Source organism: Balaenoptera physalus, assembly GCF_965194825.1.
Source record: "Balaenoptera physalus genome assembly, chromosome: 20".
NCBI classification, from domain to species: Eukaryota; Metazoa; Chordata; class Mammalia; order Artiodactyla; family Balaenopteridae; genus Balaenoptera; species Balaenoptera physalus.
In genome coordinates this window covers 41,831,694-41,855,157 of record NC_138901.1, presented here as the reverse complement: position 1 = coordinate 41,855,157, position 23,464 = coordinate 41,831,694, and the positions used below count along the sequence as shown (strand labels likewise).

Sequence of the window (23,464 nt, the reverse complement as noted above, 5' to 3'; positions counted from 1 at the left end):
CCTGGCAGGTCCAGTTGTTGGGACTCTGTGCTTCCACTGCAGGGGGCACAGGTTTGATGGCTGGTCTGGAACTAAGATCCTGCATGCCATGACGTGGCCAAATAAATAAATAAATAAATAAATAAATAAAATAAACAACATAAAACACAACCTCCTATCAAAACATCACATTAATAAAAAAAAATTCTATGAGGCTAATAATTTTTTTTTTTTACAATTTACAAAGGATGAAACCAGGGCACAGAAATTCACCCCCACTAAAAAATGTATAACTTCCAACAGGGTTCATCCTATCTGTAAACGTCATCACTCAGTTGCTCAAGCCCAAAGCATAGGCATCATCCCTGATTCTCTCATTTCCTTCTATCCCACATGCAACCCATTATCAAGTTCTTTTAGTTCTGTCTTCCAAAATATTCTGAAATTGATTACTTTTCACCTCTGCTGCTTCACTTCTAGGCCCAGTTCTAGACAGCTCTCCCATCTGGTCTAGTGAAATAGCCTCCCTACTTGACCCACTGTTTCCACTCTTGTCCCCTCCCTAATGACAGTTTATTCTGTTTAGTAGATAGAACGATCTTTTAGAAATATAAGTATGATCATGACACTTCCTAGCTGAAAGTCCTCCAATAGAGTCCCACCCTAGAATAAAACTAAAAGTCCTTATAATTCTATACACTATACTTCATTTGGCCACTGCCTACCTCTCCTAACTAGTTTGCTATCATTTTCAATTGAATCTACTTTATTTAACAACACTGTTTTTCTCATTCTTCTTCAAAATTCATTCCTTTCTTAAGGCCATTGTACCTGTTGTTTCTTTTATCCTGACTGCTTTTCCCTCAGAGCAGCTTTCTTACTACTTCATTGAAGTCTTTGTTCAAATGCCATCTCCTGAGAGGCCTTCCCTGACCACATTACCTAAAATAAGCCAGCTCTGACCTCTATTTATTTGGCTTATTTTTTTTTCCATACCATTTTACACTACTTGAATTTCTCTGTTTGTGTGTTTATTTCTGTCTTCCCACCAGAATGCAAATTCTCTGGCTGAGGACAAGCACATTGGTTGATTTGTTTATTGCTGTATCTCCAGAGCCTAGAACATGCCTGACACTTAGTAGGCATTCAAATATTTATTGAATGAATGAATTTGTGTTTATGATTTTTGTTTCCTTGCTTCTTCCATAACTTTGTAGAGGAATAGTGAAAGAGTTATGGAATTTAACAATGCATGTAAAACAGCTATTTAAACTGAAAAACCTTATACAAATGCTGGTTATCCCACTTGTGAGTATTACCTATTGGTCTCCTCTGGATTTTCTCTTTATTCCTGCTCTGGGTCAGGGACAACATGAGAGTAATAATTATTTAATTCAAGTAAGTCTGAATTTTGAAATATCTGTTGTGTTCAGGGTAGTTAGGTATAAAGGGGGATTCAACAACATGAAAGCCTTAGTCTATTAATGCCTAGGAGGAATTTAACTTTCTAGTGGGAGAAAATGAGACATGCATTAGGGAAATAACCAAAAAACATTTCAAAGACAACAAGAAAGTAAGCCAGTGATAGCAATAAGAACAAAGGGAATTCAAAATACTGGAAAGATTTTTCCATTACTGGGTTTAATGTAGGAAGCAAATCTTAAAAGACCGACAGTGCTGGGAATTTGTGTAGTGGAAGAACATGAATGTCCAAACATTAGCCTGATAAATATCACTTTGGGTGTCCTTTTTATGGGCACTAATTGAGCGTACAAGCAAATGGGTGGTTTCTTGGCTATATCTATACCTATATCATCATCTATCTGTCCAGCACCTGATTAACTGCATATTTCTGGTGAGGTAGTTTCTCTACTAAATTTTTCCCTCCTTCACAGTGCTAAAACCTTTTAAAAGTTTTTACTGCTGTATCAGCCACTTTGTTACAAACCCCATGCCTATTAATAAGCCATATTTTCATGGGATTGTCAAAAGTATTAAATTTGATAGTACTTATGAAGTGCTTAAGTCTGTGTTGAGCGTTCCTTCAATAGAACAATAAATATTATTATATAAGAAATGTAACCGACGGAATGACACCAGAGCGATCTCAATATGTTCCTTACGGGAAGTGTAAATAGGTAGGAAGGAGTCAGGTGTGGTCCACAAACCTAGGTCAAACTGACAACAATACCAGCCGCACCCCTCATTCAGATCACCACCCAGGCTCCAGGGCAGCCCACCAGCGCTAGCCAGCCTAGGCTCCCGGAAGGTAAACACATTGAAAAGGGCGGGGCAGAAGGCGCGTTCGGGATGGCTGACTGGCCAGCTAAAAGTGATTGGCAGCTGCCATGTCCACGTGCTTTGAGCTTCGAACCAGCTGTCGCGAGAATTCGATGTAAACAGACCGGTCCCCGTGTGGTACGACTCCCAGCCTGAGACACCCAAGTGACGTGCACAGGCTTCTGCGGCATGATGCTTTTTGACAAGGCCACGAAGGGGCTGTGTGCAAAGGAAAACAGACATGTTTGTAACTCCTCCCTACCTGGCCTACGTTCGCAACCGAACCTGACACCTCGGCTTCACCCGAACTTACATACTGTTGTGTTTTCCCTCGAGCCTCAGCGGATTGGATCACTTCGGGAGGCGGGTCCGCCTCTTTGCTACTTGCTGGTTGGCAAAGCTGACCTCTAAGGGCGGTGCCCAGCCGCGGCCAGTTTGCTTCTAGGATTGGCTAGAAAGGTAGTTCCGCTGAGGCGTGGTAGGAAGTGGTAACCGTCAATCACGAGGGGAGACTCCAAACAGTGAGTCTTGAGCTGGAGAGCAGCGTTTACCGGCGGGGCGGCCGGTGAGAGGGCTGGTGGTGGTGCGGCTTTGAGGAGGCTTGGCGAGGACGTGGGACGAGCAGCGTGAGGGGAGAGGGCTTGGCTGGTAGGAATTCGACGAGGTAGAGCTGTGGAGATCGGAGGGGGAGGGGAGAGAGGGCAAGGGGCCAGAGGGCGGCCGGGGACAGCGGTGGCTCAGCGTTGGAGGTGAAATGGGTAACGCCGTGCTGATGTCTTTCAGGAGAGTGGGGCCTGAGGGGCTGGCGAGGGTCGTCCTCAGGAGACAGGGCCCTTAAAGACCGTTCTTGGGAGCCTGTGTTTCGAGGAATAAAGGGTGGAATGGAAATGAGAGGGCTCAGGGGCTGGAGGTGAAGATACCCACTGAGGAAGGGGTATCTGGGCTAGTTGGGGCACAGCGTGGTTTGGTTGTAGCAGATGGGACTCATCAGTTTGCGAGTTTTCAAATAAGGTGATAGAATGCTCCCTGCTTAGAAGAGATGGTTTTAGGGGCTTTCAAGATTAGTTCCAGGCTGTGGGCTTTCCTGAGCCGTGTAAGAGATCTTTAATATTGCTGTCTCTTTTAACCTTAACCACATACAGTCCATGCTTTTAAAACCTCCCCAGTGATTCAGGTGCTTATTAGACATTCAAGGATCAGGATTCAGTGATGAGACTGGAAGGGCTTCTAATGTCATATACGTTTTTATTACTTATTTAGACTCTGGTGATTAGGTTACAGTAGCAGAGGTTACAAATATGGTTACAAATTAGGTTACAAATATGATTTTGATAGTCTTGTTAAATTGTGACTGTGCAGTCTTTTTTTTTAAAAAAATATATATATTTGACATATAAATTACATGAGTTTCAGGTGTACAACATAATGATTCGACATTTGTATATACTGCGAAATATCACCACAATAAGACTAGTTAACATCCATCAGGATACGTAGGCCAGTTTACTCCTATTTTCCCAACACTCTTAGTTGGAAGGTAGTACGTCACTGTTCCATTTGGTCTTAAAATATTATACCATGTATATTTTTATTATCTCAATATAAGATTTCAGTAAATTCTTTAATTTCTTTAATTTGGCTCACAAAGTTAGGATATTTGTTTTTATAAAGTGATCCTGTGCTAGACTTTCCATCCCTTCCTAGTTTATGTTAATAGTAGATCAGGGACTTCCCTGGTGGTGCAGTGGTTAAGAATCCACCTGCCAATGCAGGGGACACAGGTTCAAGCCCTGGTCCGGGAAGATCCCACATGCCGCGGAGCAACTAAGCCCGTGCTGCACAACTACTGAGCCTATGTTCTAGATCCCACAAGCCACAACTACTGAGCCTGCGTGCCACAAATACTGAAGCCCGCGCACCTAGAGCCCGTGCTCTGCGACACGGAGAAGAGAAGCCACCGCAATGAGAGGCCTGCGCACTTCTAGTGAAGAGTAGCCCCTGCTCGCCGCAACTAGAGAAAGCCCGAGTGCAGCAACGAAGACCCAATGCAGCCAAAAATAAATAAAACAAACAAACAAACAAAAACAATAAAAAAGCAGTAGATCAAAGGGTCCTGCACGGGTCTTAACTAGTTTTGTGGTTCTGCGGCTTGGTCCAAATAAGAAAACCTCATAGTAGTTTGAAAAATCTTTTATCTACTTCTTCCTCTTCTGCACTCCCCTCTTTTAGGTGTAATAGGAATTGCTGGGAAATTTTCCTACATTTTAGGACCTAACATTTAGGTATTTGTGACAAGGGATCTCTAGTGAGCAACCATGTATCTTTCTCCCGACCCCCAACAATAATGATCCATTATTTTCTGTCTTTTCGTTCTGGAAACAGGTTTTGTGAATGAAGCAATGGCTACAGATTCCCCCAGAAGACCCAGTCGTTGTACTGGTGGAGTCGTGGTTCGCCCTCAGGCTGTCACGTAAGCAAATTTCAGTTAAGCCTGATAGGTAAAGGAAAGATTACTCAGAATAGTAACTAACATTTAGGTTTCCTTTCTAAGCAGTGCTTACTTTTGTAACATCTGTTTAATTTTGGTTTTACAGGATGATAAACATCGTTGCCAAGGCCAAATAAAAGCAATAATTGGAGGGTCAGTTTGATGTATTTAGCACATTTATAGAGTACTTGAAAAGCACTGTATTTTATCCTTGAGTACTGCTTTTTCAAACCTCAGGTTTAACAGTTAGTGGGTCATTAAATCAGTTTAGTGGACCAGGACCATTATTCAAAAAATGAAATAGAATGTAGTAGAAAATATAGTTGGGAGTTCGTATTGTGTTCTGACACGCACATAGATAATATTCATTCATATCTATGTATATGTTTACTAGATTGTGATGTATCACTCTAGGTCTCAGTCAGAAAGTTTCAAAGTGAATGTCATAAAGAGTACATTTCTATATTTTTAAGCATTTTTTTGACAAAGCATGGCTATACTTTGCAGGAGCTTATAATCTAATGGTTTTTTTTTCTGTTTTTCTTTGGCTGCGTCGGGTCTTAGTTGCGGCACATGGGATCTTTTGTTGCGGCGTGGGGGCTTCTCTCTAGTTGTGGCGTGTGGGCTCTAGAGTGCACACGGGCTTAGTTGCCCCACGGCATGTGGGATCTCAGTTCCCTGACCAGGGATCGAACTGGCGTCTCTTGCATTGGAAGGCGGATTCTTAACCACTGGACCACCAGGGAAGTCCCTAATGTAGTTTTAAGATGTGTATACTTGCAAGCACTCTAATGAATAAAAAAGATGCCAGCAAAGCAGCATGGGAATTTAGAGGGAATATTTTGTTTTTTAAAGTAATTATTTTATTTATTTATTTATTTATTTATTTATGGCTGCGTTGGGTCTTCTTTGCTGTGTGCAGGCTTTCTCTAGTTGTGGTGAGTGGGGGCTACTCTTCGTTGCGGTGCGCGGGCTTCTCATTGCGGTGGCTTCTCTGTTGCGGAGCATGGGCTCTAGGTGCATGGGCTTCAGCAGTTGTGGCATGCGGGCTCAGTAGCTGTGGCAAACGGGCTTAGTTGCTCCACGGCATGTGGGACCTTCCCGGACCAGGGCTCGAACCCATGTCTCCTGCGTTGGCAGGCGGATTCTTAACCACTGCACCACCAGGGAAGTCCCTATTATTTATTTAAAATTTTGATTGGAGGGAATATTTTAGTGGGAGTATTTTAGATCTGAAAAGGTTTCATTAAGAAGCTAACATTTGGACTTCCCTGGTGGCACAGTGGTTAAGAATCCGCCTGCCAACGCAGGGGACATGGGTTCGAGCCCTGGTCCGGGAAGGTCCCACATGCCGTGGAGCAACTAAGCCCGTTCGCCACAGCTACTGAGCCTGCGCTCTAGAGCCTGTGAGCCACATATATTGAAGTCTGCGTGCCTAGAGCCCGTGCTCCGCAACAAGAGAAGCTACCGCAACGAAAAGCCCACGCACCACAACGAAGAGTAGCCCCCGCTCGCCGCAACTAGAGAAAGCCCGCACACAGCAACAAAGACCCAATGAAGCCAAAAATAAATACATAAAATTTGAAAAAGCTAACATTTATAGTGTACTTTAAGGGCTGAATACAATTTGGGCAATTAGAATCAAGGACACATTTTCGGCAAAGGCAGTGGAGTAAGCAGAGGTGGGAAAGGCAGGCTATTTTCATAAATGAAATCTAGGGAAGTTGACCTGTTTAAAGGAGGTTGGGGTGGACAATTAAGACCCTTGAATACCTGGCTAAGGAGATAAAGTTTGTTTTCTGTCTTTCAAAGTGTTCATAAGGGAATTGTAGCATTTTGGATTATTTCCCTTGAGCAGTTTAGCATGTTACATAAAATTGCCTTCTCAGACTAACAAAAAATATATGTATAGTATGATATTTCACCGTTATACTTGCTTTTTTTTCCCTCCTGCATTTCCCAGGGCTATATATTTCTTTGCTAACTGTGGACCATGGCAACAGGCTAAGCATATTATTAGCTATGAGTTAGGTACTGTTGCAATCTTCATTTTACAGATGAGGAAACCAAAGCAGAGAGGGAAAAATTTTCCTTGGTAACATCCAAGAAGGGAAACCTGGATCAAACCCAGGCAGTTTGTCTCCAGAGTCTGTGTGCTTATGCACTATTCTATGCTGCCTCACCATATGGTATTCCACATATATTGCTTTTTGTTATGCAATACATAATTTTAGTGTTTTTTGAAGTTCTTTAATTTATTCAGTATTCTTTTAACAAGTAATGCTTGAGCATCTACTCTGTGCCTAAGTACTGGCTTATAGATTCTGGAGATATAAGGTAAATATGAAAGATGGATTCCTTTCTGTAATAGAGTTTGCATTCTAGTGGGGGACACAGTAAATAAGTAATTACAGGTTCTGGTCAGTGCCTGGTGTGCTATGATAGAGAACAGCATTGGGGAGTATGATTTAAGGCCGTCAGGGAAGGCCTCTCTGAGGAGGTAACACTTAGGCTGGAGATCTAAAAGGCAGGGAAGAATTTGCGAAGGGATCCATGCAGAAAAAAAGCTGGTGTAAAGGTCTTGATTCAAAGAAGAGCTTGGTGTAGTCTAAGAATTGAAGTTGCATGTGACTGAAGCAGAGTAAGTTACGAGAGTGGGAGAAAAATGAGGTTGGAGGGGCAGGCCTAATCAAATTTTTTTTTTAAGGCCTACTCAGTTTTTGTCGGTATCTAAGGCATATTGCCTTTTTAAAAAATAGGATTTAGGGTAACACATTATTTTCTTCAAATGTAATTTTTCACATTTCTCTGAAATGAATTTGATTTGGTATATATATATATATTTTTTAAAATATTTATTTATTTATTTATTTATGGCTGTGTTGGGTCTTCGTTTCTGTGCGAGGGCTTTCTCTAGTTGCGGCAAGCGGGGGCCACTCTTCATCGCGGTGCGCGGGCCTCTCACTATCGAGTCCTCTCTTGTTGCGGAGCACAGGCTCCAGATACGCAGGCTCAGTAATTGTGGCTCACGGGCCCAGTTGCTCCGCGGCATGTGGGATCTTCCCAGACCAGGGCTCGAACCCGTGTCCCCTGCATTGGCAGGTGGACTCTCAACCACTGCGCCACCAGGGAAGCCCATGATTTGGTATATATTTTGAAGAAAAATTTTTTCCCTCCATTTGCTGATCTCCATATATTTCCCATTTAAAATATCTTAGTGTCCTTAATAGTTCTTCACTTTCATGCATTTTGATATTTTCTCATACCTTATCCACACCGAAAGTTCTGTGAGGACTGTTTAATAACTCCTCCTAATGCCTGCACCTGCAGCAAAATATAGATTCATTTTGCTAGATACAAGTAAGGGACTAGGTTCTTAACCAGGTTAAAGAGAAGGTCACTAAATACTGAGTCCTCAGCAACAGTTTTTCTTGCTCTAACTAGGGCATTCTTCTGCCCTGACTCAAGAGGAAGGTCCTTCTTTAGCCAAGTCTTCTGTCAGCACTCCTTCAAATACGAGTTAAAAGTTCTATCTGTATCAAAGTAAGAGAGCGTGCAGCCATAAAAAAGAAGCAAATATTGCTATATGCAGCAACATGGATGGACCTAGAGTGAAGTAAGCCAGGCAGAGAAAGACAAATGTTATATGATATCACTTACATGTGGAATCTAAAGAATAATACAAATGAACGTTTATATTTCAAAACAGAAACAGAGTTACAGACATGGAAAACAAACTTATGGCTACCAAAGGGGAAAGAGAGAGGGAGGGATAAATTAGGAGTATGGTATTAACAGATACTACTATATATAAAATACGTAAACAACATGGATTTACTGTATAGCACAGGGAACTATATTTAATATCTGGTAATAACCTATAATGGAAAAGAATCAGAAAAAAATATATAACTGAATTACTTTGCTGTACACCTGAAACTAACACAATAATGGAAATCAACTGTACTTCAATTAAAAAAAATTGGCATGACTTTTTAAATTTTTATTTATTTTTATTTTACTTTTAAAAATTTTAATTTATTTTTGGCTGCGTTGGGTCTTCATTGCTGCGCGCGGGCTTTTCTCTAGTTGTAGCGAGTGGGGAATACTCTTCGTTGTGGTGCGCGTGCTTCTCATTGCAGTGGCTTCTCTAGTTGCGGAGCATGGATTCTAGGTGCGCAGGCTTCAGTAGTTGTGGCTCGTGGGCTGTAGAGTGGAGGCTCAGTAGTTGTGGCGCATGGGCTTAGTTGCTCCGCAGCATGTGGGAGCTTCCCGGACAAGGGCTCGAACCCGTGTTCCCTGCACTGGCAGGCGGATTCTTAACCACTGCGCCACCAGCGAAGTCCCTAAAAAAAAAAAATGGAGCATGACTTTTAAGAAGAGATAATGTTTGGGAATTCCTTGGTGGTCCAGTGGTTAGGACTCCACGCTTCCACTGCAGGGGGCGGGGGTTCAATCCCTGGTTGGGGAACTAAGATCCCACAAGCCCCATGGCGTGGCCAAAAAAAAAAAAAAAAACAGAAAAGAAAAGATAATGTTTAAAAATTTTAAAATCTCATTTGCATTTAATAACATATTCAAAGAAATTAAGAAAGCAGGTTAGCAGAATTATCAGGTGATGAGAGTTGTTTTTTCTATTTTTTTGGAATTATGAATAACTTTATTAGGGCTTGTAGAAAGAGCTTTTCCATGTTTCGTATTAAGCTGTCATGATAAATTTTATCCATTTCACCCTTTTTCAGGGAGCAGTCCTACATGGAAAGTGTCGTGACTTTTCTGCAGGATGTTGTGCCCCAGGTAAGTGTCTGTGTGGTTTCAGAAATAGTAGGCTTTACTCTTGGCCAGGGAAGCTCTGAAATATTCTGTTCCCTAAACTTGACACCAGTATCATCAACTTTAGAAAGACTTTTGATGTTTTAGCATCCCGAGCATTGGTAGGGTAGAACCATACTTGCTGTTATTGTTAGATGTGCCTTAGTTTTGTGCTGACGGTGGCATAATTATTATTCCTCAGCCCTTGCTTTACTAAGAGGAATCAAGGTGCGATATTAGCTGAGAGATGGGGCTTGGAACTGTCTATTTGGGTTCTCTTTCCAAAATCTTTCTCTTGTCCTAGTTAAATGTTGCCTGTTGGAAGTGAAATAAGCAATATATGCTTTGCATTTGGTTAACTAGATACTGTATTAACTAAATACTACATTGAGGTCAAATCTGTATCACTTTCCTATTGAGCAGTAGTTTTATGCCAATTATAGCTTGCCTTGTTACTCTAACTTATAAGAGAGTAAGCCCTTTACTGTTCCCTCTATGTAAATGTGAGAATAAAGAGTGAGAGGAGCCCTCCTGGGATCACCTCTAGTGCACCGTCTCCCAGACTTAAATTAACATAGGTGTCGCTTGGCACACTTGTTAAAAATAATAATTTCCAGGCCCGTCTCCCAGTGAGTTTGACTCAGGGGAATTAAGGTGGCATCCAGTAACTTGTGTCGCTAGGAAGAATCTCAGGTGATTCTTGTGAAACAATATCTTTGGGAAACACTGCTTAGTGGAACTACTGAAGGGAAAGGTTTCTGTGTTTTCTCCTGTGATGATGTCTGACTGCTGTGTTCTGAGTGTTCTGACTGCTGTGGTATCTGTAATTGCACTTTTCAGAAAGAACACTCATGGATCCAGTGTCCCAGCTTTATGAGAAGGTCCTACCTAGAAAAGTCTAAAATCCAGATTTCAGTTGTATTAATAAATTGTATTCATCAAATAAGGGAAAGTATCAAGGCATGTTTGGTATTCCATTATTATGTTCGGTCAACTTTAATGAAAATAGGCCACAATGACAAGGTCTGTGGGGCATGTAAGGAAAAACAAATGCTTTCTTTTCTTGAGGAACTTGGTTAAGAAGGGAAGTCAAATGGCTTGAAGCAGTCAGAGGTAATAGCAACATATCACTAAGTGTTGCACTTGATAGTACAGACTGAATATGTAATTGCTAAGGGAATGCATAGCAAAGAAAGCGTGAAAGAGTCAAGTTCCAAAGGACATTGGAAGTAGCGTTAGTGGAAATGAATGGCAAGGTTGGGAATCTGATGGTAAAGGAAACTGCCCAGCTGGATATGGTAGGCAGCAGCGTTGCTGTGGCTGTGGAGAATCTTGTACTCTGTACAGTACAGGCTTAGAGAACAATCAGGGGCCGAAATCCAACTTGGTCTTCTACAAACTGCACCTTTCTCTTAAGCCCTGAGCCCTGACGTGAGACTAGTTCCAAGGAAGGGGCATTTAAAAATATTGGTAATCTGCCTGCTGTAGAGTGCCCCTTTATCAGATTTTTACAAAGGCACCTTTTGTGCTAATGGAAACCCTGCGTAGCAAGCAGTTTTTGTTGGCTGGAGGAGAGAGGCTGCAGTCAGAGGCTTTGAGGGAATAGTTGGAGAGTTTGCTAGAGAAACAAGAATACTAGGTTGAGCAATAGATTGAAAATAGGGGGCTGCTAAAACTGATAGGGTAAAAACGCCGGAAGGTGGAAGATTAACTTAGTTTTCATGAGGATTATACATTAGAAAGGGGGTAATTCATGCAATTGACTGTGAAGACTGGGATCAGAGTTAAGTCACTTCAGAAGTGAAGTTGTAGTCCCGGATCTAAGAATTAGAATACTCATTTAAGAAATTTATGTTAGGTAAGTCATTATTCTAGTGACTGTGGAAAGAAAGCAAAAATTCAGGCACTACCGGTCAGGTGCTGTATTAAGTTGGGGGATAGTCAGTGCCTGTCCTTAAGGCTTCATGGTCTAGTGTAGCAGTCAGGCACACTCTTTCTGTAAAGGGCCAGAGAAGCTTTGCAATTCATACAATGTTAATTTTTGCTTTTTAATTTTTATTTTTGGCTGTGTGGGATCTTTGTTGCCGTGCGCGGGCTTTCTCTATTTGCAGCAAACAGGGGCTACTCTTTGTTGCAGTGTGCGGGCTTCTTATTGCGGTGGCTTCTCTTGTTGTGGAGCACGGGCTCTAGGCACGCAGGCTTCAGTAGTTGTGGCACGCGGGCTCAGCAGTTGTGGCTCATGGGCTCCGGAGTGCAGGCTCAGTAGTTGTGGCTCACGGGCTTAGTTGTTCCGCGGCATGTGGGATCTTCCTGGACCAGGACTTGAACCTGTGTCCCCTGCATTGGCAGGCGGATTCTTAACCACGGCGCCACCAGGGAAGTCCCTCATACAATGTTTGTTGTAACTACGCAGCCCTGCTTTTTATGTAAAAGAAAGGGTGTGGCTGTGTTAAAATAAAACTTTATTTATGAACACAGGTCGTGGGCCAGATTTGGTGACCCATGGTCTCCTTTTTTCCACATTTAATCCGTAATCCCCCATTGGCAATTTGTGGTCAGACATTTGGAAAATGATATATTTTTGCTGATGTTATGTTCCAACTCCTGCCCTATTCTGGGAATTATCAAATTCATGGAGCTTAGAAATTATTCTCTGGGTCTCCAGATATGCCTAAAAGGGAGAAAATGTGTTGTTAGACTGGTATCAGCTTCTTCAGCTGTCATAAATAGAGTGAGTTCCTACTGTGTCACTGACGCAGATGTCACTGACAGCTGGTAGAAACCCTAACTGTGCCGTTTGATATAATAATTGTACTTCTGAAAATTTATTTTAAAAGAATTCAGCAAAGAAAAAAGTTAAAGCTCAGAACTTTTCATTTCAGTGAGAAATTTTGACATTTTTCAGTGTGAAAAATTGTAGCCTGCCCAAATGTCAGTAGCAGTCAAGCAAATTGTGATATGTGGTCCCTATAGAATAATTTGCTGTGATTAAAAATTATACTTTTGACAAATAGCACACAATGGAAGTTACTTCCTCTCCAGTGAAAAAATAAAACACAACATATCTATAGTGATTGTTGCTGTGTTTTTTTAAAATTGAACAATAACTTTGCGCTTATGAACGTGTATATGCGTTAGAAACTAGATAAGAAATAAAAGGAGAGATAAATCCTGTACTCAGTAATGGGGTGGAAGTTTCAACTGTAAATAAGAGAGCTAGAGCAGTTGGATCTTGGTTGGAGAAGGAGGGCTAAAAATCAGTGCTGGGGGGAGAAATAACAAACTTTTGTGTGGCAGCGCACTGACCTCCAGTAAGATAGCAAATAAACCTGGATGGGCACTGGGTGAGTCTGTGCTTCACTGACAGTAAGATACCTAAACATGAGCAAAGGATATCATAGAAAGCTGAGAGGCACAATGACATGATGTCATATGCCTTCTTGATGCCAATCTGCAGGAAGGCACACAAGAAGCAACCCTCTTCAGTCAACTTCACAGAATTTTTTCAAAAATGCTTAGTAGAGAACACTGTGTCTGCTAAGGAGAGAGGAAACCTTGAAGACATAGCAAAAGTATGCAGGCCTCCTTATGAAAGTCTTGTTTCCCCCTGAAGGGGAAAGAAAAAAGTTTAAGAATCTCAATTCACTGAAAGGCCTCTTTTAACCTTGTTTCGTGCTGCATATCGGCCAGAAATCAAAGGAGAACACCGTGCAAATGTTGCAGAGGAATTGGGGGAATGTTGAGTAATGCAGGTGATTATCAGCCTTATAATAAATCTGCTAAATGGAAGAAGATATTGTATATGTTATAGCTTTACCAGATTAAGGGAGAGCCTGACATAGGAAAAAAGAGGTGGTCCTAAATGCAATGTGGTATCCTGGATTGGGTCCTGTAGCAGAGAAAGGACATTAGTGGAAACACTGCTGAAATCCAAATAAAGTCTGGGGCTTTAATTAGTGGTAATGCACTGGCGTTAGTCTCATAGCTTTGGCAAATGTACCATGGTAGGGTAAGATTTGGTTAGGTTAGATTGTTAACAGTAGGGGAAACTGGCTGAGGAGTATATGAGAACTCTGTACTGTTTAGTAATCTAAAATTATTCCCAAATGAGAAGTTTATATTAAAAAGGAGAATTTTCAAGAATGAAGAGAGCAAGACCAAGGAAGAAGAGGAAGAAGATGAGGATGAGATGGTTGAAGATAAAGTAGATGAATTAGTTGGTTCTAGTGCAGGTTTTCCTTTTCTCCAAAGGAATTAACTGCCCTATACACAACTTGTTTTTTTAAACAATTGAAATCATAAGGATGTGTAAGATAACTTTTTTTTTCTTTTTGCATAGTAAACCTACTATTAGAGTAACCCTGTCTTTTAGTAATATTTTCAGTGGCCGTTAACCTTGTGCAGTAAAGGAAAAGGGCTGTAAAACTGCATGGAAATTTAAAGCAAGTTGTGTATAACACAGATTATATATGGGATAGTGGTTTTTGAATGCTTTTGATCCAGCTTATATTAAATAACTGTTCTGTGAACTGAACACCACTTTATAACTGAAAACGTTGCAGCTTTCTGTTGACATTCTAAGTGCTTGCAAGTGTATACAATCTAGAAAATCTAGACAGTTTTAAATTAAAACATTTGATTTGAGGAGAGATGACTCCCTTTGAATATTGATGGGTACTGTTGATACTTTTCCTGTGACTTCACAGCAGTTCAGGCTTATCTTTGTGACCCTTGCAGGCTTGCAAGAAAGCTAATAGTTTGGGTTCAGAGGCCAGATAAGAGACTGAAAAAGTAATACGTTTTTTTCTACCCCCAACCCTGGCCATGCCCTCCACCCGGAACTGGTGATTAGCAGAAAGTAATGCTCTTGACAATTCTAGGTAGAGTGTAATTGCCTGATCATAAACACCTGGGAACTAAATAGGTATGTGTGGTAGTTTGGTGTATTTCTTCAGCTTTGTTGACCAGTATAGGAGATTAGTTTTTTGAGTACCTTTGAATTAGAGTGATGCTTCCTAATAGACTATGATCATTGTATTTTAGGTTTCTGTAATTCTTAGGCTAAAAACCCTTTTCTGACCAAGGTTATCAGACTCCTGGGTAACTTTCTTTAAAAATAAAAATATTACAAGATGTGCTGGTTCTCAAGATGTAGGATTGGTGAGGTTGGAGGGGGATAGGGTTGGCCTTATTTAAGTTACTTTTTGTTTTGAACATCAGTAATATTTGAGCTGTAAAACATTTTCATTCAAGTGTTTCTGTTTACTATGCAGGCTTACAGTGGAACACCTCTAACAGAAGAAAAGGAGAAAATAGTCTGGGTCAGATTTGAAAATGCAGATTTAAATGGTATGGTTTTAACTTTTGGGGGGCATATGAATTCAGTGTTTGTTTGAGGTTGACCTGATTCCAAAAAGAGAACCCTTACTTTTCGTCAGATTACTTTTTCTTTGACTTTTTAAGTTTTAAAAATAAATTTATTTTTAATTTAAAAAGTAACATATTCAACTACAGAAACTTGATTAGAACTAATATTGTATTGTACAAGTCTTAGAGTCACTGTAACATGTAGTGCCTAGCCTTAAACTTCAAGTCCAAGTGAGATAACAATTTCTTAGAAAAGAAGTTTTTGTAATTCCAGTTTGGTTACTTGTATAGGATTTATAACTGCAAAATAATCATTAGTGTTGAACTTTTTAGACTTTAAAATTATTTTTCTGAGCAGAATGTATGCCAGTTCAAGGCCTGTTTGTTCTCAGATACCTTCCATTTCATTGCTCCTTCCTGCTCCCTCTTGCAAGGGGGCTGCTGCTTGTCTGTTTCCGAGGCTGCCATGTCTGTTTTCCTCTGGCTGAGTTTGGGAGACACTGGTGGGTAATTGAAAGGGAGGATGGGAGAAAGGGAAGAGTATTATTCCCTCTCCCTCTCTGTCAGCAGCTGCATTTCCTCCCTGGTTTTCACTTCACCTCGGCAGCTCCACTGGGGTTCCAGTTTCTGCCAGGTGACTCCAGCGCCCTGCCCTCCTCCCTGTCTCCCTAGTATAGGGGTGGTAATGGCTGCCTGCCATTGCTAATCCAGTAGGTTGCCTCACAGTTCCTTTTTTGGCTTCTTAGCTATTCTGTCATCTGTGTAACGAGTTGTCTGTATTAAATTCCCAATTATGAATACACGGAGTTGTTTTCACTTGGACCTTGATGGATACCATACTCTTGAGTCTTAGTCTCCTCTGAGACTTTTAAAATACCGTATTTTCCTTTAAAAGCTACGGTCCAGGATGCGAGAGGCTAAGTGTCACTTCTGCAAATAGGTTTCTTTTGAATTTTGGATTCTCTGTCAGCTGGTTTGTTCAAATGACAACTTGTGCCCTCTGTGGAGAATAACACATTCATTTGTATAGGTGATTATTTATGATATATAAACTTTTCCTACACTATTTCTCTTTGAAAGCTTATTCTATTTAAAATTTCCTTTCTTTTTATGACTGTCGAATTTCCTTGTTTACTAGTATATTCTTCTTTTCTTTCTTCCTTTTCCTTCTTTATTAATAACTATTTAAGTGTCGGTCATCTTTTGTTTTCTATCACCAATTCCTCATGAATTCATACTCTTTTCCCTCCTGGAAGTATATTTGCTTTGTAGATGTCAGAATGTATTAGAGGACTTTTCTTGATTTAATAACAAAGAAAATGTGGTCATGGTCTTGAAAATATTAGCCAGATAATAGCAAAAACTTGTACAGCATATGCAAAATGTTAAAAATAATTTAAAAATCACAAAATTGGGGAATTTCCTGGCTGTCCAGTGGTTAGGACTCCATGCTGTCACTGCTGAGGGCCTGGGTTCAATCCCTGGTTAGGGAACTAAAATCCCATAAGCCATGCAGCGTGGCCAAAAAAAAAAAAAACACAAAGTTATCTTTAAAAAAATGTCATCAAAATAATCTTTAGGCAAGGTTTTATTGTTTTGTTTTGTTTTTAAACAACAAATAAGACTTGCTGGTGTAATAAAGCTCTATAAAGCATTTGCTTTATTGAAGTAAAATGCATCTACATCTGGAAATGTAGATGGAAACTGCTTATTTGGTACTTTGTGTTCTGTTGAACTTATAATGATTGTCCTTAATTTAGTATCCCATATCCCCGTTGACTTATTAAACGTTTAAGTTTATACATCTTCCTGTTAAATACTTAAGCACGCTCACGTGTCCTTTGGTCTCTCCTTTCTATATCATATTGATGGTGTATGAAATTTTGTCCTGGTTTTTCAAGGATATACTTTTTATTATCTCTAGCCCTAGGGGGTGTGTGTGCATGTGTGCATGTGTATGTGTATAGTTGTGTTTGTTTTAAGGCAATAGTAAATATTACCAAGCTATTTGATCCTCCTTAACTTCCCCAATCTCTCATAACATTTCTTTTTTTTTTGGTCATGCGGTGCGGCATGCGGGATCTTAGTTCCCCGACCAGGGATCGAACCTGTGCCCCCTGCGTTGGGAGCATGGAGTCTTAACCATTGGACCTTCAGGGAAGTCCCTCTTAGAACATTTCTTGAATTTGTCTCTTATTTGTGTTCTTTCTTCAGGAATGTTTTATTTAGGTGTTTGTGTGGCAGACCTGAGATATAATTGAAAGAAAATTTGGCTGTGGGAAAGAAAAAGTAGGGTTCATTGGCTGCAAGTCCAACATCTCCCTGAAGAAAGCTAACAAGGACTAACTTTTCCATTGCATTAGAGATTCTTGATCAGCCAGTCTGCCCTTCCCTGGTTGTGCCTGCTGCAGCTGGGATGCAATTCCTTGTTCATTGCCTTTGTCTTTCATGATATCCTAAGGGAGACAGTGGAGGGGATTCTTCTGATTGCAGCCATATTAGCTTAGCAGGCTGCTTCTTTGTAGAGCAGTTATGCGTACCCAGAGATTGTATTAGGTATTTAGGCTTCTCTTTGCTAGACTGGGAGTTTTTCTGGCAAAACAATTTAGAAGTCTTTTACCTGTCTGTAGATTTAAGTTACTTTATCGTATTAATGAAACTCTATTGGCTATTAATTTAAAACTTGCAGTGTTCGAATTGAACTCTGCTCTGGTGATTGCTTTCTGTTTATTCCAACAGGCCTGAGAGCTCTGCTTTTCTGCTTGAAATTATAAAGTGGTGCCAGTTGGCCCCTTACCTCCAGGCTGCAGCCCATTTGATTATGGGCTTGTCATGCTTGGGGGTGGAGTAGGTAACAACTTTTACAGGAGTACTTCTAAGGAACCTGGCTTATTGAGATTCTCCAGTCCTGGATCCTTCTAGGTATCTGCATTCCTAATCAATGTACTGACTTTGGTTTGGTGTTAGGTAGAGACTACTACTTTTGGAGTTTATTAGAAAGTGAGATTAAGGCCCTTTGTATCATGGTCGTTGGTCTGTTTTTGCTGTCAGGCAGCCTTATTTATACCTAAGATTGTTTTTCTTAAGGCACTGTACTGAAAAAGGTATAAGAAGTAGCCAAAGCAGGTTATTTATGTATTTATTTATTTTTAATTAATTAATTAATTAATTTTTGGCTGCGTTGGGCTTTCTCTAGTTCCCATGAGCGGGGGCTACTCTTTGTTGAGGTGCGCTGGCTTGTCTTGTTGCAGAGCACGGGCTCTAGGCGCACAGGCTTCAGCAGTTGTGGCATGCGGGCTCAGTAGTTGTGGCTCGCGGGCTGTAGAGCTCAGGCTCAGTAGTTGTGATGCACGGGCTTAGTTGCTCCACGGCATGTGGGATCTTCCCGGACCAGGGCTTGAACCCATGTCCCCTTCGTTGGCAGGCGGATTCTTAACCACCGCACCACCAGGGAAGTCCCTATTTTTGTTTTTCTGTTTGTTTGTTTTGGGATTTTAGTTCCCTGACCAGGGATCAAACCCCAGGCCCTTGGCAGTGAGAGCACGGAGCACGGAGTCCTAACCACTGGACCACCAGGGAATTCCCCATTATTTGTATTTTAAAAAGAGCAGTCTGACTGAAATAGGGAGTTTGGTAGGCAGTGGTGGAGGCAGGAAGCCACTCAGGCTTTTGCAGTAGATGTTGTAGACAGGGGTGGTGGTGATGTAAGAAGAGAGCTGTTTAGGAGCTTGGTCACAGATTTATTGCTAGAGGGAAGGAAGAAGGCGGTTCCTGATCTTGCTATCTGCATAGATAAACATGCTATTCACCAAAATAGGGAGCTCTGGAAGATCAGGTTTGGGGAGGAAATCCTGATCTTTGAGTGGAATTTGATCTTCTACTGAGACATGCAAAAACCCACACTGAGGAAGTCACTAGCAGATACTGACTGAAGCAGTGGTTGGAATGAGATCGCTTGGGGAGCGTATACTGTGAGAAGAAAACAGAGTTTAGGAATTTGCTTTAAATATTGAGTAACTCCAATATTTAAAGAGTGGTTAGAAAAAGATGAGCCAGCAGAGAAAATGGTGAGCATCGGTTATAGCTGCTGAATAATCTTAACAAGATGTGCTTGAAAAGCCTATATTGGATTCAACAACTTGGAGGTTATTGGTGACCATAGCAAAAGTCACTTGGGAGGAGTGTTAGGGGCAGAAACACATTCTGAAATGGATTTGGGGTGAATGAGAGATGAAAAACAGATGACAGTTATAAATAGACGAGGAATTTAGCTTCTAGAAGGAGAGGAAATGAAGTCAAATAAAGGGGGAGGGATATTACTGCTTTATGATTTTTAAAAAACCTTATTTATTGTGCAAATATATCATGGTAAATAACACAAAAATATGGATCAATGAATGAATTTTTACAAATCCAACACCTGTGTAGCCATCGCCTAGGGTAAGAAATAGAATGTTGCTACCTAATTGCCTAGTGATTTTGAATTTCATATAAATAGAATTGTTCAGTATAGAGGCTTTTGTGTCTGACATATTATGCTTTTTGCATATTATGTCTGTGAGGTTCATCCATGTTATAGTATATGGTAGTGGGTCATTTTTTTCTGTGCTGAATAGTCTTCCATTGTATCCGTGTACCACTGTGCTTGTCCATTCTCCTCTTGATGGACATTTGGATAGATTCCAGCTTTTGGGTCTTTATAGTAATGCTGCTGTGAGTATTCTTATCTCTTGGTGTATATGTGCTGAGGCTTCTACTGAGTATATGCCTAGAGTGGAACTACTTGGTCAAGGGCATGGTATCTTCAACTTGAGTATGTATTGTCAAACTGTTTTCCAAAGTGATTGTACTGATTTACAGTTACTAGCAATAAATAAGCAGCCTCTTCACTCCATATCCTGCCACCACTTGGTTTTGTCATTGTGGTTTTAATTAGCACTTCCTTGATTACAGATGAGGTTGAGCCACTTTTCATGTTCACTGATGATTTGACTATACTATTTTTGAAGCGTTTTTCCATGTCTCCTGCCTATTTTTCTAATGACTTATCTTTTTCATATTGATGTTTAATTGTTATATGTATTAGACGAATCCTTGTGAGGTTATAGTTGTCTCTTCTCCCATGCTGTGGCTTGGCTTTTCACTCTTCTGGTAAGGGTGGCTCATGAGTAACAGACGTTCTTCATTTTAATGTAATAAATTTAATGTAGTAGAATTTGCCGATCTTTTATGCTAAGAGTTTTTTTGTGTTCTGTTGTAAAGTTGTTCCCTGTACCGTGATCATGAAAATACGTTTCTACAGTGTTCCTCTAGTATTTTATTAACTCACCTTTGTCATTTACATCTAAAATTCCCTGGTATTGATTTATTTGGAATTTTTAAAATTGTTTTTCAATAAGAAGTTCTGAAGTATTTGGAAGACATTTAAAGGAAAGCGAACAGGAAGCTGAAATCACAAAACTAGTATTTTTTTTTTAACAGTACTTACAATTATCAGCACAAGTAAGGTTTTAAAAATCAAACTCTCTCAGTAGAGTACAAGTACCAAGTACCACCCCACTACACACAAAGAGTAGACTACAGAACCTAACAGAGCGCCACCAAATTGCCTCCTTGCTATTCTTAAATATAGGAAACATAATCCAGACTTCCCTGGTGGCTCAGTGGTTAAGAATCCGCCTGCCAATGCAGGGGACACGGGTTCGATCCCTGGTCTGGGAAGATCCCACATGCCGCGGGGCAGCTAAGCCCGTGACCCACAACTACTGAGCCTGCACTCTAGAGCCTGCAAGCCACAATTACTGAGCCCGTGTGCCTAGAGCCCGTGCTCTGCAACAAGAGAAGCCACTGCAATGAGAAGCCTGCGCACCGCAATGAAGAATAGGCCCGCTCGCCGCAACTAGAGAAAGCCCACATGCAGCAAGGAAGACCCAACACAGCCAAAAATAAATTCAAAAAACAAAAACCACACGGTTATTCTATAGTGGACTATATGCCCAGTGTGTTCAGATATAGCAGGATTTAATTCCTCTATGTAAAGGAATATAATTTTTCTTCCATTGCTAAATTTGCATATATTAGAAATTCTAGATGATTATATGTCATATTTATATTTAGTTAACTTTGGTAAAATATTTTATTTTCATTTATCATTTACAGGTGGTTTTGTTCCTGATATTAGTATTTCCTAGGTATCTAGTGAGAGTTTTATTTTTATTTATTTTTACTTTTTTTTACTGCAGCATCATTTTATAACAACAGTAATAACATCGACATAGTGTTTCTTATACCTGATACTATTCTAAATGCTTTTTATATTATCCCATTTAACTCTTACAACAGTTCTTTGACATATGAGTATGATTACCTTCATTTTACAGGTGAGGAAACTGAGGACCATTAACAGTACTAAATTTCACAGACTCTTGTGTCTACCTAGTTACACAAGACCTCTGGCTGTTTGCAAAACCCTGTCCGCGTCTTGCTCTTCCCTGTCCTCTGCCTATTATTTCTCAGAGTGTCCAGATGCAACTTGTGAACCCACACAGTTTATGTTGTGTGCTTCCGCTGGGCACTTCTCCTTCTGTGCTTTTACCTGGCACTAGTTTCCTACTGGGTACTGCTGTCAATGTGTTAGATTCTGTAGTCTACTCTTTGTGTGTAGTGGGGTGGTACTTGGTACTTGTACTCTACTGAGAGAGTTTGATTTTTAAAACCTTACCTGTGCTGATAATTATAGGTACTGACTGTTAAAAAAAAATACTAGTTTTGTGATTTCAGCTTCCTGTTTTCTTTCCTTTAAATGTCTTCCAAATACTTCAGAACTTCTTATTGAAAAACAATTTAAACAATTGTTACGCCAGTAACATTAAAGAAGTGTACTTGTTTTTGCTGATTGGCATTGTCTTTTTTTTTTTTTTAATAGATCTTTATTGGAGTATAATTGCTTCACAATACTGTGTTAGTTCTGTTGTACACCGAAGTGAGTCAGCCATATGCATACATATGTCCCCATATCCCCTCCCTCTTGAACCTCCCTCCCACCCTCCCTCTCCCACCCCTCTAGGTGGTCACAAAGCACCGAGCTGATCTCCCTGTGCTATGCTGCTGCTTCCCACTAGCTATCTATTTTACATTTGGTAGTTTATATATGTCAGTGCTACTCTTACTTCATCCCAGCTTCGCCCTCCCACCCCATGTCCTCAAGTCCATTCTCTATGTCTGCATCTTTATTCCTGCCCTGCAACTAGGCTCATCAGTACCATTTTTTTTTTTTAAGATTCCATATATGTGTGTTAGCATATGGTATTTGTTTTTCTCTTTCTGACTTACTTCACTCTGTATGACAGACTCTAGGTCCATCCAGCTCACTACAAGTAACTCAGTTTTGTTTCTTTTTATGGCTGAGTAATATTCCATTGTATATATGTGCCACATCTTCTATATCCATTCATCTGTCGATGGACATTTAGGTTGGTTCCATGTCCCGGCTATTGTAAATAGTGCTGCAGTGAACATTGTGGTGCATGTCTCTTTTTGAATTATGGCTTTCTCAGGGTATATGTCCAGTAGTGAGATTGCTGGGTCATATGGTAGTTCTATTTTTAGTTTTTTAAGGAACCTCCATACAGTTTTCCATAGTGGTTGTATCAGTTTACATTCCCACCAGCAGTGCAGGAGGGTTCCCTTTTCACCACACCCTTTCCAGCATTTATTGTTTCTAGATTTTTTGATAATAGCCATTCTGACCGGCGTGAGGTGATACCTCATTGTAGTTTTGATTTGCATTTCTCTAATAATTAGTGATGTTGAGCATCTTTTCATGTGCCTCTTGGCCATCTGTATGTCTTCCTTGGTGAAATGTCTATTTAGGTCTTCTGCTGATTTTTTAATTGGATTGTTTGTTTTTTTGATATTGAGCTCCATGAGCTCTTTGTATATTTTGGAGATTAATCCTTTGTCTGTTGTTTCATTTGCAAATATTTTCTCTCATTCTGAGGGTTGTCTTTTTAATTTGCTCCTTTGTTACTTAATTCTAATGCAGATACATCAAGAAATCTGGACTTTCATGAAATACATAGCACAGGGAATGAGCCACCTTTGCTGATTATGATTGGCTACAGTGATGGAATGCAGGTCTGGAGCATCCCTGTAAGTATGAAGATGGTTGAATCCCTGAAATATAATACTTTTCAGCATGCTAGCTGGTGTGAAACCTGGCGATATTTTCTCTAAGGTCTCATCCATTTATTTTGCAAGCAATTGCTAAGGGACTGCTGTGTGTGGAACCCCATACTAGGCCCAAGGGATAAGGGGAAAATGGGAAATTAAAGATGTTGTAAATGATTTGTAAAGTGGGCCAGCAATTGTGGGAATCACTTTACATGGAAGATCTAATTTCTTATCATAGTAACTCTGCCTAGTTGGTATTACTATTATCTTTAACTACATTTTTACAGAAGAGTAAAGAGGCTTACAGAAGGCTTTTAAAAAAAATAGTGATCATTTAAAAAAAATGTTTTGAATCAGTTAAAACAT

The 23,464-nt window shown here is 40.3% G+C and overlaps 1 protein-coding gene across 10 annotated transcripts in view; it reads left to right on the top strand.

Annotated features, from left to right (window-relative positions):
* Positions 1 to 2,743: 2,743 nt before the first annotated feature.
* Positions 2,744 to 23,464, top strand: part of BCAS3 (BCAS3 microtubule associated cell migration factor) — a 565,907-nt gene continuing 545,186 nt past the window's right edge. For 2 of the 10 annotated variants that reach the window (XM_082439973.1, XM_082439974.1), the window contains exons 1-5: positions 2,744 to 2,907; positions 4,642 to 4,729; positions 9,490 to 9,544; positions 14,833 to 14,908; positions 22,971 to 23,077. In XM_082439973.1, coding sequence (XP_082296099.1) covers positions 4,659 to 4,729; positions 9,490 to 9,544; positions 14,833 to 14,908; positions 22,971 to 23,077 — 309 coding nt within the window. In that variant the 5' untranslated portion in view covers positions 2,744 to 2,907; positions 4,642 to 4,658. Of the gene's footprint in view, positions 2,924 to 4,641; positions 4,730 to 9,489; positions 9,545 to 14,832; positions 14,909 to 22,970; positions 23,078 to 23,464 lie in introns of all 10 variants that reach the window. The other 8 variants (XM_082439976.1, XM_082439968.1, XM_082439970.1 and 5 more) reach the window with 6 other exon arrangements.